Below are 16639 nucleotides of genomic sequence, written 5' to 3' on the forward strand. Positions count from 1 at the left end.
AATGGCAGTCATTTCGTCGAGGCATGCAACTGTTATTTACGTTCGTCATCTGAATTTTAAGCTACTGTTTTTCAAATTAACTAGTTGTACCTATCGGTAAGTGCCAACGAGCGAAATACTTATGTTTGTTCATAAGAACAGATATTGAATGGTTTTTGATAGAACTATATTTGAAATGACCAAAATATGGTAAATTGTATTTTATGTAATATGCGAAAAAAGTGCTATTTCTCTGGTGTTCATAAGTGACACAGGCTTGATAGCCTGCGTATCAGGCGCCGTAGTTTCCAGCGCGCGTATTCTCGCGATCGCGCACTCTTTTAAACACACTAAAAAAAACGTACACAGATGTCTGCTACGCAGGTTACAGGTTTGACAGATTGATTACTCTTGACAAATTTTAAATTCTGTTCAACGTTAAAATGTCACAAAATGTAGGCAATAATTAATTAATAAATGAGGTTTAATCACTGTTTTTTAAATACAACACGCGATGGTTAAAATGTTTCCGTCCACAAAAGGGATAGTTGCATTTCAAGAACTTCTTATAAATCAAATCCCAAAATCAAAACTGCTAAGATGCTTTTTTAAAACTAATTTTCAGTAATCAGAGACAGTAATGCACGGGTCAGATTTCAGTCTCGCATGCGAAGTGTCATGGTCAGTTACGCAAAACTTGAAAAATTTGAACAGAAAACAAAACTTGAACGGTCAAGGATTATTTTGAGACAAAATTTTTATTCAAGTTAACATTACATTTGCCGTTAGAAGCAAAAAAACTTTTGACTTTCTTGTGTGTGACATGCAGTAATTTTAGTGAGCGTCGCTTTGTATTGATGTTATTCCTACGCGGAGCGAAAATGCGTGCCAAATAAAATATAAACGGTATTTGATTTGGAATAAATCATCGGTCAAACAATTACTATAAACACAATCAACACTAAAAGGAAGCATTTACCCGACTTCAGCATTCTCATAAGTCAAGAAAACTATATTTGAAGTCAACAGTCCGCTTTTGATTTTCATGTCTATCTTCGATCGTAAATTAAAGCACTCCAAAGTCGAAAGATTATTTAATCGCTTTAAAGACCTTGATGTCCATTTTTTCGGCGGTCGAATATTCTGTAGGGTATTCTTTTTCGATTTATAATTCCCTAAAGGTGTACATATTTATCGGTAAAGGGATGAATGACCACATTGAAAATTTTAACAGCGAGCCGCGTGGACGCCATTTTGGTCATTTGCTCTCTAGCAAGGAGTGAGAGACTGGGAACCAGTTGGAAAGAACAATACAACCCAAATATGGGGTTTACTTACACCCAAATATGGTCAAAAAAAAGTCCCTTACGCAGAACTTAAGATTTTCTCTGCCTATACACTCATAAGCACACGGCTCTATGATTCTGCCGCCTCGACAGCCTCGCCTCTTGGCTCGGCTGTCTCGTTGGCACTAAGAATCGCATCCTTTCATTATTTATATACATGAGGAAATGTTCCTCACAATATTGACCAAGTGGCCATTTTAGGCCGCAAAGAAAAATTACGTCAGTAACATTTGATGTGATACCTTTGAAATTGGAAGAAACATTTTAGCTCAGTGTGATCTCTTTTTTAAGTTACACTAGAGACTACTTGCAGTCAACCTGGTAGCTAATCTAGACTTCAATTAAACAGTGCTACTCACGTTTTGGAATGCTTCTTTGGGCATGTTAAATAAATGAGACCATTTCTTAACTTAAAATTTGTTCTTCCCTGAAGAACAAACATAGATTTACGTTTCCTTTGCATTTTGTGGTCTACAGGTAATTTTTGGGACTTATAGAATGCCTAATGTTTTGAAGGACATTCTGGATTACTGTTCAGTGAGTGAAACTAAGGTCAGGTAGTTGTTGATATCTCAGTTTTACACATAGTTATGTGACAGTCAATTCTAGCAATTCCCTTCCTTCTCTCTACACACATTCATTACCTGAGGCATTACATTCATTACCTTTTTGACCTGACATTTGTCTACTTTATAAAAAATCTGTTTGACATTTTTTTAAGGCCTGTATTTTCAGTTATTGGATGACCTTCAGTAGCATTTTAAAGTAGCAATGTAAAAATTTGCAAGGCCTTAAACTTACAAGCAAGCCAGAAAACCCTAATCCCAATGTAAAGCTAACTACAAGCAACATGATATGATGTACCCTTAGGCAACCATTGTGCTTTTAAGGCTAGCCATAGTACTATGTAGGCTAACCGAATCTTATGTAGGCTAACTGGAATGGTTCGCATGGCTCGCACGTTTCATGACAAATAAGTGCCATACAAGCCAGAAATACCTAACTCAAATAAATAGCATAACCTGAAACCATAACATAATTGAGCTTCATATATAAGATCTTAATAAAAAGTGGAAAAAAACTATACTCAGGCTAACTGGAGTACTGCTTAGGCTAACCAGGAAGCTTTTCAGGCTAACCAATGTGCTATTTATATATAGTGGAATGGCTCTCATTACTTGTTGGCTCGCACTTTCACAAGACCCACGTTTTTTTTAACTCATATTGAAATGAGCCAAGCAGTAGCTGTAAATTTGATTTAAATAAACTCCAGTTTAGTTTTTGTTGGCAACTTGCTCTACAAGAATACCAAACATAGATTTCTGTGACGTAAGGCTTTGAAATGCACAGATTACAAAAATTCAGCTTTAGGGTCCAAAATTTTTTTAAAGATTATTAAAATAATATGGCATTTTTCTGCAATAATTAATGAAAGGAAGGGTCTAAAGAAAATTGATTTCTTCCTTGCCTGACTCAGGTAGACTGGGCAAGGTGAAACCATTATAAGCTTACCCAAAGTCCCATGTTTCTTTCAAAACAACTACAACAAAAAATAAAAATCCAGATATAAATGTCATTTGGCTATCTAGCAAGAGGAAAAACAATATTGGATCCACTAGCCCAACATAAAAGCCGCCAGTTTTTTTTTCACACACTGAAAAAGGCCATTTAATTTTAATATACAGTCTGCATGCTAGAAAATATCAATTTCATAAAAAATAGTTTTTTGTTTTGTTTCTATTTACAGGTGACTTGAAGACTTTGCATGGGCATTCCTGTCAGTCAAAATGAACTAAAAAATACACACTATGTCAATGTAATAAAATTGTCACATGATTGATTCCGACATGTTGCCAGTTTAAACCTAAATATACTTTAGTGACATTTATGGCTTTTTATATAATATGAACATCCCAGAACCCAATAAGGCAACATGTAAATACTGACACTTAATTACATGTAAGTTTTAAAACCATTCTGAGGTTCATGGCAAAAAAATTTTGTTTCAATAAAAACATGTAAAAATAATTTACATAATTATTATCGCAGACCATAAAGTTTAAATTTACTCCAGGTTAAGTTAATGTGTCAAGTTTTTTTGCAGCACAGGCTTGGTTCCACAGGGAATATCCATACCTCCCCCAAGGATGGTTCTGTGGTTTGGACCCTCCCACCCCTTGGGATTTCCAGTTTAGCTTTATACTTTCTTTTAAAAATTTGTGCTATCGAGACCCTTATCCCCCTCGGAATTTCCAATGACCATCCTTTGGGTGGGTATGGATATTCGGCTGGAACAGCACAATGTAGGCATTTGCTTATGAAAGTAAGCTGCAGATTGATCTGATTGATACACACTAACCTATTTTCACATTTACATGTTATCTATGGGATATTTTACCGGTTTCACTTGTAATAATCATAATGATAATAATAATAACGATAATCTCAAAGAGATTGTCGTACAGATTATCGTAACCTCAACCATTATATTAAATTCGTCGCTTTGCTAAAATATGGCCTTCGTGCCATTAATCGTTACAACTTTCTAAACATATTATATTTCCAAAGAAATCTTAATTGCAAGATTGAAGTCAGAAGATCTGAAATTGACCAAAATTCGCGCGATCGAATTAAACACTCAAATATAAAACTGTATCTGTTCCTGAACACTATAAAAAATATCTGTAATTTCAGAATTTTTGGATTTTAATACATTTCACTTCTTATTTGGAACAAATGAAACACTGGCCGTATTTTGTTGGCTGATATATATTAGACATTTGATGCGATAATCACTTACACTGTTGCGATAGATGGAGAACATTATAAACTAACAAGGTCTAACAATACTGTTAACTTAAGTGATGTTGTCAAGAAGAGAAATTAAGCTCTTAAGTACATTTCTTTGGTGAACCGGAAGTGGTAAATTTTCGACCACTATCAAGATGGTGCCATAATAAATGGATCACTGTTATTGCGATAGACATTCATGATTATTCAGAAAATTATGCATGCCAACAGCAGGATCAAGTCCAGTCGATGTACTATGGGCAAACTCAAGCCTCCATTCACGTTACCGTGCTACATAGCCACGCATTATTTGAAATTGATGGTGAGCAAAGAACGGAAGAAGATCCAATAATTGTAACTAAACATATTTATATCTCAGAAGATCTAAGTCACGACCATCATTCAGTCCATGCATGCCGCATCTCCTTACTTGCGATGGGTAGCACACTTAAGTATGTGCATGCTTGTGTATGTTGCATTTGGTTTCAATATCTGTATAGAAAGTTATAACTTTTTTTGAAATGGCAAGTGGCAAGTCAAGAGTGATGGCGGCCGTACTTTGTTGGCTGAGATTTATTTGAGGAAGGTTGCGATGATCTTGTAGGTGATTGCGATGAGTGAAACGCCTTGATATCTCACAATAGTGAGTTTTTCGTTATAATATTCGGTCGGAGTCAAAAGTTATTAAACCACAAAATCGGCATCCGGGTAGCAGAACCGGAAGTTGTCATTTCCAGACATAGCAACAGTGTCATTATGTACCTAAATGAATCGATTACTGTTGTTGCGATGGATATCTACACACTTGTGATGGATAGTACACTTAGTTATGTGCCCGCTTGTGTAGTCGCATTTCATTTCAATGTCTGCAAAGAAAGTTATAACTTTGTGAAAATGGCATTTGGTTAGTAAAATGTAAAGCCGGCCATATTTTGTTGCCTGATATATAAATGACATTTGTGGCGATGGTCTGTTGGTGGATTGCGATGAATAGAAGACCTTATATGTTAACGATACCGTTAATTTAACAGTGATATTCTCAATGAGTGGAAAGTTATTAAGCATCAAAGTTGATTACCGGAGTACGTAGACTGGAAGTTGGTTTCTTAGGGCCCGGAGTATCGGTGTCATTTCGTTAAATTTGCCATTGCCATAGCTATTTTGGATTTTGCGATGTATAGTACACTTAGTTATGTACCTGTTTGTTGCGGGCCTAAGAGAGGCCCGCAACCCTAATCTTGACAGTGACCAGCAGATTGCGTATTACGCGTGCGCGCCACGTTTGTAAGGCTATCTGCAAACCGGAAGTTGAAAATTTTGTTCTTCCACTAAGAACGATCGGAATGCAAAAAATGTATCAATCACGACAGTTTGTCGTAACACAGGAAGAGAAAAATCTTGTCTCCAAGGGCGATAAGAATGTGAAAAATCAACAGTTTAATTGTCACATTAGATCGAGGCTTCTGTCTTGCGGACATTACGTTTTGCAGACGTTGTTTTATAGGTGTTGCTTTTGAGAAGATCTGCTGTGATTGTATTACAGATAAACTACGGCAAAGCGAATGATTCCAACAACGGTTATTCTCGAGAAATTCCTTATAACACTGACAACAAAGCAAGTTTGCCGACGGAGGAAAATCACATCTCAATTCACACCGCGTGCTCGACTACACTTCGCAAAACTGTCAATCAAAAAAACAACTCTGATTGGTTGCGGCAATAGGAAACGATAAAAAACATTCGTGACTTAAGCGTGACGCGTTACTACACCTTACTCGGAATAATTGTCTTTTGTCCAGTGATTTAAAAACACTTCCCTCCCAGTACCTTCTCTTAACTGCATCGAGGCTCGCACTTTCTAACCTGTGGTTACCACTAGTTTATTTCTGTTAAATTTCATTGCCGGTATAGAAAGTTATAACGTTTTGAAAATGGCACATCGTTAGGTAAAAAGATGCATCCTCCAAACTTTGTAACCTGATATACCTTGAGCATGTGGTGCGATCAGCGAGTGAAATATTGCGATGACTACACCAACGAGTGTAACATCACGCCTGCCTTCTCTAAGTTATAACGCTTTAAACTTCGCAAACCTTGCACAACGAACAAAACGTGACAAGAAAAGCTATTCTTAACAACAGATGCAACATAATGCACTTTGTTTTTGTTCTAGCACTTTGTTTGCTGTATCTGTATTAGGCAAAAGGCTGCCAATACCTCACATATGTTTTTTTTTTTTTAATTAGACCGAGGAAAGGTAGTTTAGATGCCAAATGAGAAATTGGTAACCGGTAACTGAAAATGTGAGAATGGTGAGAAAGGCACTATGAGAGTTAAGTGCCTTGCCCAAAAACATAACACAATGACCCCCCAGCGGGGACTCCCATATCAAAGGGGCGGGGATGTTCGTCGGAAATTTTGAAAAGAACTCTTCAAAGAGACCAATCTGGGCGCGACTCAAGCTTTTTGTGTCTCCTTAAAGATACCAATGTATGCAACATAACATTGATGTATAGTCATTCTTTATTTAGTCCGTAAAAGGCCGCCATACGTTTGCTGACGAGTTTTTAATGCTGAATGAGGTAAAAAGATGAGACGTTTGTATGGCCTTCGAACAACAGGCAGACAATCTACAAAAATCTTTGGTCTAGAAATTGCTCCAAATACAAAAATACAAAACATTTCTCGGAAGGAAAACAAGTTGATCGAAATATGAAACGTTGACCAAAGTTGCCGAGCACCTTTGGGACAGCCTTATTGACGACCTAATTGATGGTTTCAAGGAGGAAAGAAAAAATATTACCTTTTAAACTCGTCCGTGTCTGCAAACTTGGAGGTGCCTTGAGAAATCACGTTCCAAAAATGATCAAAGAGCACAAAAGGCACCCTTTCTCTCCGAACTCCAAACTTGCTCTTGAAGTTGCCCAGAATGTGTCCAAAATCGATGTGGAACAACTGCAAAGAAATCATTTGAATTAAACATCAAATTGTTAATTAATCAACGTGCTGGGAGCATCTACAAGTGAAATCAAAGTCTCTTCGACATACCGACTTTTTTGCATGAAGTATGAGTCGAAGGTTTATCCTGCGCATTTTTCTTCGAACTTATCATTACAGTTGCTTTGTAGTTTAGTTTAACAATTTCCTATCTTCGCGGAGGAAATGCAGCCGTATAATTTTGTCAAAAATGGCTGGTCCGCACCGGGGATTTATACACATATTCCTCAACATTACACAAATAAACAGTACAAATTTCATTGAGATCTGACAATTCTATACTTTAAAATTGCAAGGACCTTTCGAAGAAGAAGCCACCATCTCTTGCATTTGTTTTAACTTCAATAATATCTTTGAAAAGAGCAACTTTTTTTGGTATGGTTTATTTTTGATGTTTGTAATTTTTAAACGATGTAAGTGCTAGTGATTATTTATTCGTGTTTTATCGTTAGTTACACAATCCATTGTTTGTGCGACGCTTTTTATAGATCGCCTTTCAGACACACGTGCGTTGAGATAAGAAAGCTGACATGCCACTTTTAAAATTGTTATATAACGTTTGTAAATGTGACAAGTCACGTTTTTTCCACGAGATCGCAAGTGATCACCCACAGCGGAAAGTAATCCCTTGAGAAATTAAAAAAGTCCCTTGAGAGTTAACAAGAATGTCCAAATTTTTCCCACATAACTGCTGTTCTCCGTCTTTCGCTCGTAAACAAGCAAAAAAGTCGAAAAAATGCATGTGAAGGGGGAAAATTGCGATTTATTTTGAAGGCTTTTCAGAATAAAGAACAATGTCCTTTTCCGTTTTGAAACATCTTTTGAAACTATTCGCAAAGAGTAGGGCACGAAGCTCCCGGTGTTGTGGTCTGGCCTTTACAATTGTGTAGTAAAATTACAGTACGTGTAAAGCGCATTTGAACATATACATATGAAAAATGCGCTATATAAATACATTATCATTATCATTATCATTATCTTTTTTAGTTTAAGAGATATTTACATTTTTGTATTATGCAAATGAGGAAAGTGAAGACGTCATTAATCGTTTGACTGTGGTCAAAACGTAGTGCCACCAGCCACTGCTAATTAACCCAGACCTCTCGCTTTCCATCCCCCCAAACCATGTTTAAAACCAAAAACAAAATAGTAGTGATCTTGCATAAGCAACTTTACCCATGCTTTTATTGCACAACTTACAGGGGTAGTGCTTGCTTTCTTTGTTTATGGATTCTCATCAACACAGTCACAAACCTACCTGCCCATTTTTCTTCACCATTATGTTGTCACTATGTCTGTCACCCACCCCCAGGACATATGTTGCCACACAGTACCCTGCACAGGAGTTCGTGAAACGACGCACAGCTTCAGGTCTACTTATGATAAACAACAGCAATCAAACCGGTTAATACTTCAAGGTCATATATAAATTAACTTGGAGTTAGAAAACATGTATAATGAACTACACCTTCTGAGCTGTCTGAATCATGAAGACTTTCAAAAAAGTCTTTTTTAGCGATGTCTTTAAGTTTTTGAAGGAAACTTATTCTTTACCTATGACCAAAATGTGACCATACCCTAAAAAATCTTTATAGTCCCACCCCTCTGTTTAAAGCCTCCACCTGTCTGATAAGCCTACCTCTGTGTTATTAGGTCCCTTCCGTCCTTCTTAGATAATAATACAGTTGAACCCCTACTGAGCGGGCCACCCTTGGGGAAATGGTAAGTGACCGCTTTATAGAGGTTGGCCGCTTTATTGGGTTTCATCCCAAATTAGCATAGGCATGGTGGAAACATCACTTTTTTGCCAGGAAACCAAAAGGTCATCACTTGTCTTATGGACAACAGAATCACGTCAAGGCGATAATAAGCTTGTGTTTCAATGTTTTATCAGTCATCACTTCACTATTTTGTATCATTAGGTTGTTTAAAACAAGGCCAAAGTATGTGTATTAAATTCTTGGTGGCCGCTTAAAAGAGGTAAAAACAACAGACAAATCCTCATTGGGATGTCTGAAAGGTGGCCGCTAAATGAAGGTTTTATTTACAGTATTATATTGGCAATACTTTTGGGACCTTAATGACTGGCCGCTTTATAGGGGTTCAACTGTGAATCAGCACAATTTATGAACAAGAAAACAAGGCGGTTTTTATCAATTTAGAGAGTAACTTTTGTAATAAACGGCACGCAATGCATGCAGAAGAGATGACGTTTCTCATGACAAGCGCCTCTTTAGTATTTTTTAAAAGTCGCTGACAACTTGTGAAGCGTGCCACTGATTTGACTGACTCGCCAGAATTTTAGGAATCTTAATTTGATATTACAGGAATCGTATATTTATTTTTAGATATCCTGTTGTTGTTGTTGTTGTTGTTGCTGCTTTAACAAAATTTGCGTTACATTTAAGAGTCACAATTCGTAAACGACATTCGATACCTAGCGTGGGTATGATCTAGAAGTAGTAAGGTCAAATGCCGTCTTGTTTACACTGTTTTGAATGAAGAGCTGTCTGCTTAATTAATTTTGAATTCTATTTACTTATATTCAGAAAATGCCCATTGATCCTCTTCAAATAAGCTCAATATGATCGTTAGAGTTTACGGATGTTTGCTTACGCTTTTTCTTTTCTAATCGAATCCACTATCTTACCTTATTATAGGAAATTAACGCTTGTGTTAATTAAGGTATTTGAAATTAACGCGACTTAAATTAACGCGAATTGAAGAAAAAATTACTTCCCAATAAAGGAAATTAACGCGAAAGAGGGAGTAACATTTCAAAGTAAAGGAAATTAACGCGACGTACACAACAAGGACAAGTTTAGTTCAACACTTGTAGGCGTATAATCTTAAACGAAAACAATGTTCGTGGTACTTTTCCCACTTTGGGCGTTCTTCGCAGTATCAATGATAGTGGCAAGATAAAATTATGCTTTTTCCTTGGAGTCAAGAACATCTGGACTGTAACGAAAAATTGGGGCCAAAATAATGGAAATTAACGTCATGGAAATTAACGCTCCACTTAATTAACGGCGCGGAAATTAACGTTAACAAAAATTAACGCGACTTAAATTAACGCGAAAATGTGAAATTCGCGTTCATTTCATGACGCGTTAATTTCCTATAATAAGGTATATTATCCAACACTCTCTCCTTACCCAAAGTCTCCGTTTTAACAGAAAGAAAGCAAACACAGTTCGCCGATAATACAAGTTGCAAAGAAGTATTCTCTTTCACAAATAACATATACCACAAGGAAATGAGCACTTGGGGTCTGTGCCGCACGCAATGTATCAATCACACTGCACAAACTACTGATACTACTGCAGATAAACCAGTTCTTCACAAAACTGTAAAGTATGAAAAGATCCAGTGAATTGAAGGAGAGATGGTATTCTTCATGTTTCAGAATAGACCGCCTGAACTTTTCCTTACATCAATATTTCCACATATTGACTTTAACACAAACTGATGTCCCGGTAATTTTCATTGTGGCCCTGAATCCTCGATCGAATTAAAATTTAGAAATGCTGGTTTTTGTAGAGGGAGGAAAACCGGAGAACCCAGAGAAAAACCCTCTGAGCAAGGACGAGAATCAACAACAAATGAAACAAAAAAACTGAACCCACATATGACGCCAGGTCCGGAAACCAAACCCGGGTCATATTGGTGTGAAGCAAGCGCTCTCACCACTGTGCTATCCCTGCTCCCTTGTATCAGGCCTGGAAAAATAATCAGCCCATTTCATTTTTTGTTTTCAGGTTTTAAGGCTCTCAACAAATCTTGCAATACACACCTTTCGTCAGTGGAATTACATTCCTTTAACCAATTCCAAATACACTTTGTATCTAATGCTTTTCTCGCTTTGTGCCCCTGTATCTTGGCTATTGTCTCTGAACTGTGGACGACCTCAATCAATCCAATTGAACTACCAGTGGACAGACAGCCATATGGGATCATTCTTCGAGGAAGTAAATAAATAAAAATAACAATATGATTTATTAATATTGGTAGGAGACTGGTGGGCCTAATGGTTAGCGTGCTGGACACCACCGAGTCGAACAGTCAGAGTTGGAGCCCTGGCTGGGTCATTGCCTTGTGTTCTAGGGGAAGATACTTTTTCTGAATTAAGGTACTTTAGCTATTTCAGCCCGCATAAAAAAGAGAAAGGATCAAAGGGAGCTGTTAATAATTCTTTTGCAATTATCACCCCTAAAAATACTGTATTGAGAACTTACCCTAAATCCAGGCCTTCGTTTTGCCAAATCCTATCCACGATTTTAAACATTTGTAACGTTAGCATGTCCAGACGGAGATCTAGGTAACAAAACAAACAGAGCTTTTTCCAGATGGACAAGTGTTAAGGCTTGTTTACCCGAGCAATGTTTATGTGACATACTTCATTTGCTTGTGAAGACGTGAAAATTGGCGAATTTTTATGTTTACTTACAAATATATTCTGAAGAATATATATAATCTGAAGATATTCCACACTTACCATCACCATTCTTGAAGATAATTCTCACAAAGTCTCCAAGCTCGTCCCAGTTTTTAAACTCCAAGTACAGTGCTCTCATTTTGGAATCCATAAACTTGCAATGTTCAACACTGACAGAGGAAGCAAGTTAGAATTTCACAATTAGGACATGTATCTCTACCCCGATCTCTACTAGATATAAACCCACGGTACACTCACAATAATCTAGTGTCATAGGTCTGCAATGCGTACAGAAAGCTCGATTTAAATTATTGACCTACTTCCAATGTATAGGGCTTCATAGCTCAGTTGGTACGTGTTACTGTTATGATTCTATTTAGCCCCTTTCTTCCAGTAAGGGCCCCCCTTCCTAAAAACTCCCCCTTTGAACATGTTTTTTTTATTTAATAGCACCACTACACTGATAAATGCTCCTATTCCATGAGCGCCAGTTCCATAAGAGTACACTGAGAGTATCATCAGTTCTTTTTGCCTCTGAATTGCTCATATTTTTTTTTTTTGCATCTCAAAACATAGTTACTAACTATGCTCAAAAGAACTGGTCGCCTCGGTCTGGGTCTTTTGAATGTTTGTTTTTTTAATGCGAGGGCACAATTCCTTTAAATGAAAGATCTTGCTCTCTTTCGTTTTTCCTCATTCAAATGTTTATATTAACAGAGAAATAAGCACCCTGTCTTTTATGCATCCTGGGTAGCAAATGAAGCCCAAACCTTTGGAGCATGATTTCGGAATAGAAACTTCTAAACAAGTGAATAGCACGTAGTGTATTTGCCTTATGTGATCTCGATCATGGCATTTCATTACTTTACGTTATGCTACGCCATGTTTGGTTGAAAACGTAAAATTTCATTGTTGCTAAACGTTTGTCTCTTCTGTCCTGAAACAAAAAAGTTGAGGTTTTAACAAGAGTGAATCTCACACCTCAACTCTTGCAGCTTGTAGCTTGGATCAAGTGGAGAGTTGACTTTAGATAGTGCTTCCTGATATGTTTTCTGTTTGAGAAGTTCTTTCACTGTTGCTAAGCCTTTGTTACTTTTGTCCTAAAAATGAAGAGATAAAGTAAATAAGTGTCACATATTAGGTCATTCCTCAGTATTGCATTGCGCATCCCGTACTGCGCATAATTAAATTTTCACTCATGATTAGCACATGCACATTTAGAAAATGGCTTTTTTTCTATGCGGCTTTGCTCGCAAGAGAGATAAATAGAGATAAATAGTCATAAACGAGTACCGGAACCCATCATTATTTTCTATTTTCCTGAGTTTAGCAATCACCTGAAGTCTTTCTATAAAATGAATATGAACAAATTTCTATTGTATAAAAATGAATAGCAAATGGCAATGTGAACTTACCGGTAGCCAGTACTCATGATAATATAATAATTGCTGATATTGTAAGGAATTATAGGGTATATTCAATGTCTTTCTTCTCCTAAATGAATACCGGTTCCCCTTTTTTTAATTCCAAAAATAAAGTTCTCTTAGGATGAACAACCAGTAGGCAAAGTTTGAGCTAAAAATCTATTGTCCGAGTTCTATTTCGATGGAACAACCTTAAAGTACGAGAGAATTCTCTTAGTTTTTGTATAAACGTTTTATGCTCCTGCAATGAGAGAGAGAGAGTTGCGTCCATAACTCACAGTCGAAGCTCTCTTAAGACTCTTAACGGACACTCTCGTAAGTGGACAGCTCTACTTACTCTCCCAGACAAACTCTGTATTTTTACATTCTCATAAGAGGACACTCTCGTAAACGGCCACGGTCACTTTCAGAGATAACGACTTAGACTTTTTCTTTGTTTTAAAACTCCCGTAAGCAGACACCCCAAAGGAGATTCCTATTAACAAACTCTGCATCTTGTTTTTATCAATCAACTTCACATCGCCGTCCGTCACAATGATTTTACAGTAATTACAGTACCATATTTAAGTGTTTGTTTTGTTGTCATTCACGTCTGTCCATTATTGTTAGCTGGGCAAGCTCCCGTAAGCGGCCACTTATCCCCTACAACTCTAGTGGCCACTTACGAGAACCATTCTCGTGAGCGGCCAGCTCCAGTTCCAAACACTTTCTTCGCGTCCCAAGGGTGTCCGCTGTTTAGGACTGACTGTATAGGGCAATGGTAGTGATGCGTGATGGACAAGGTGGCAGATATGATATGGTATACCACAGTACACATTGTAACATTGTTTAACATTTGCTGCCTCGTTGAGAACAGGCCCATAACAAGATTAACAATTTTTCAGAACTTAAAAAATATTTTTACTGATAATATGAAAAATTATCAACATAATGCCGGTACCTTGTCCATACGTTGAAGTAACTCAGTGACAGCCTTCATCTTGTTAAGAGCCTGGGCCTGAAAAACGAATTTTGTGAAGTCAACTGCCAGTTCTACCTTACCGGTACTTATATATTTTGATAATTATATTCGCAACATAAGCCATAGGATAGTGTTGTTTTTTCCTGTTTTTTTTTTCATCTTTTTTCTCTTTCCAATGCAGTGATCTGTGTCCGGAGGTTGTCTTCTACTGGCATGAAGGGAAAGCCCCTTGCAACAGCATTCAAGATGATTTTTTAACATGGCTAGCAGAGACACACAATCAAATACAGTATATGTAAGCTACAGGGCCAAAACCAGACCTTTTGGCATAAACAAGGTAAATTCTTGCTAGTAAGTTCTGGAGGCATGCCCTCTAAAACATTTGTAAATCTAGAAGCTCTGAAACTCTTTCTTGAACATTTTTCATGAACATGAAGCTTTTCTTGAAAAATAATAATCTTGTTCAACTCGGGATTATTTCCCTAACTGTTTTAATTGTTTTTAATTTTCATGGGTAAAAAATCTAGACGAGGCAAGTGCCTCATCTTGCTTCTTGCTAGCTATGGCCCTGAAGCATGCACCATGATCCAATAGTACCGTACATGCTGATAGCGTGAGCAATAGCCCTTGGCTATTGCCTTGAGCAACTCTTATGCTTCTTTCATGCTCACCAAACTTCCTGCATGCTGGTCACTGATGCACCATAACTCAATAATAATTATAGTGCACGCTAAAGCTTGAACCAATTAATTGTTGTTAAGAAGTCAGAACATGTAAAATAAATGTATAACAATCCTCCTTTAAGAGATGCAATTTATACTCACCGATTACTGAACCTAGTAGTATGGACCAGCTCCCATGAGTCTCTGACAGCTCATTGGTAGAATGTCTGACTAATGTGCAAATGTCACAGGTTTGACTGCGGTTGGGATAACTCAAAAGTTTTTGGAGCTTGTGTCACCCCCTGATTAAAATATTTCCCATGGTACAAATATGGGAATGGTCGCACAAAACCCATACCAACCTGGCGCTGCAGGCTTTTCATGTGTGATGGCGCACCACGACAATAAGCCTCAAGCATCAGACCAAACCTCACTGAGACTTCAGGATTCTCCATTTCAGCTCTGATGAGTCAAATAACAATGACTGTAACTTCTCTGTATAATACTATATTTACTCAAATAAGCGCCGCCCCTGAACAAGCGCCGCTTTTGAATAAGCGCCGCATTTGGGCCAAAAAAGTTAATAAGCGCCGCCCCGAAATAAGCCCAGCAGTCCCGATGGGGTGCTTATTCGAGGAATTTCGTTTACCTAAAAACAGTGCTCACTACGAAGCAACTCTAAAACAAACTTGGACATTTTTATCCAGCAAAAGCGATGTTTTGCAGTTCAAAGTGATATTTTTACCCCTCGACTATTAGTTTTTGCATTCAGCATTCTTACAATAGGTAGTTCTGTAAATGTTGTGAAGGCTGCCAACTTTGCCAGCAGGACAGCTAGCACCACTTCTCTCTTCAGAAAGAGACAAATACTGATAATCAAACACGCTATTTTCTGTTACTACTGCAAAAGAATAAATTCTTTTGACGGACAAATTTTAAATATGCGCCACCCTCAAATAAGTGCCGCTCTCGAATAAGTGCCACACTTGAGGCGTGAAAAATTTAATAAGTGCCGTGGCTCTTATTCGAGTAAATTCGGTATGTTTACTATTTAATCAGAGGTTGATGGCTTTCAAGACATTGTCACTTATGTAAGGAAGTCACTTATAAGGGAGAGAGGGGGTTGATTATAAAAGGCGGCATTTTACAAGAGGTGGTCCCTTACTAGAGGTGGTCCCTGAGAAGAGGCAATCCTTTTTAAGAGGTGATCCCTTACAAGGGCTGGCCCCTGGCAAGGGGCAATCCCTTAAAAGAGGTGGCCTTTTATAAGAGGTGGTCCCTTACAAGAGGTGATCCGTTGCAAGAGGTGATCCCTTACAAGAGGAGAGCTATCATAAGAGGTGGTCCCTGAAAATTAATAAGGCAATCCCTTATAAGAGATGGTCCCTGGGAAGAGGCAATCTTTTATAAGAGGTGGTTCCTTACAAAAGGCACTCCCTTACAAGGGGTGGTCCCTGACAAGGGGCAATTCCTTATAAGAGGTGTTCTCCTACAAGAGGTGGTTTCTTACAAGAGGTGGTAACAAACAAGAAGCAATCCTTTACAAAAGGATCCCTTACAAGAAAAGGTGGTCCTTTACAAGAGGTGGTCCTTTACAAGAGGTGGTCCTTAACAAGAGGTGGTTCCTTACAAGAGGCGGTCCTTTACAAGAGGTGGTCCTTTACAAGAGGTGGTCCTTTACAAGAGGTGGTCCCTTACAAGAGGTGGTCCTTTACAAGAGGTGGTCCCTTACAAGAGGAGGTCCTTTACAAGAAGTGGTCCTTTACAAGAGGTGGTCCCTTACAAGAGGTGGTCCTTTACAAGAGGAGGTCCTTTACAAGAAGTGGTCCATTACAAGAGGTGGTCCTTTACAAGAGGTGGTCCTTTACAAGAGGCAGTCCCTTGAAAGAAGTGGTCACCTACAAGAAATGAAGTTCCCTGATAAGAGGCGGTCCCTTTCAAAAGGTGGTCCCTTATAAGAGGCAGTCCCTTACAAGAGGCGATCCCTTATGCAAAGCAGTCCCTTGAAAGAGGTGGTCCCTTATAAGTTGTGGTCCTTTCTT

General features: G+C 38.0%; 1 protein-coding gene and 1 pseudogene across 2 annotated transcripts in view; both read right to left on the reverse strand.

Annotated features, from left to right (window-relative positions):
• LOC144657986 (uncharacterized) overlaps positions 1-16639 on the reverse strand; it is a 522126-nt pseudogene that overhangs the window by 268466 nt on the left and 237021 nt on the right.
• LOC144658105 (phosphatidylinositol 4,5-bisphosphate 3-kinase catalytic subunit beta isoform-like) overlaps positions 1-16639 on the reverse strand; it is a 31575-nt gene that overhangs the window by 3359 nt on the left and 11577 nt on the right. The window contains exons 11-18 of one of the 2 annotated variants that reach the window (XM_078518436.1): positions 14960-15059; positions 13915-13971; positions 12532-12650; positions 11611-11720; positions 11351-11429; positions 10909-11073; positions 8371-8488; positions 6919-7070 (exon numbers count right to left, since the gene is read on the reverse strand). In XM_078518436.1, coding sequence (XP_078374562.1) covers positions 6919-7070; positions 8371-8488; positions 10909-11073; positions 11351-11429; positions 11611-11720; positions 12532-12650; positions 13915-13971; positions 14960-15059 — 900 coding nt within the window. The remainder of the gene's footprint in view (positions 1-6918; positions 7071-8370; positions 8489-10908; positions 11074-11350; positions 11430-11610; positions 11721-12531; positions 12651-13914; positions 13972-14959; positions 15060-16639) is intronic. The other variant, XM_078518437.1, reaches the window with a different exon arrangement.

This window comes from Oculina patagonica, chromosome 6 (assembly GCF_052425735.1).
Source record: "Oculina patagonica isolate OP01 chromosome 6, crgOcupat, whole genome shotgun sequence".
Lineage (NCBI taxonomy): Eukaryota > Metazoa > Cnidaria > Anthozoa > Scleractinia > Oculinidae > Oculina > Oculina patagonica.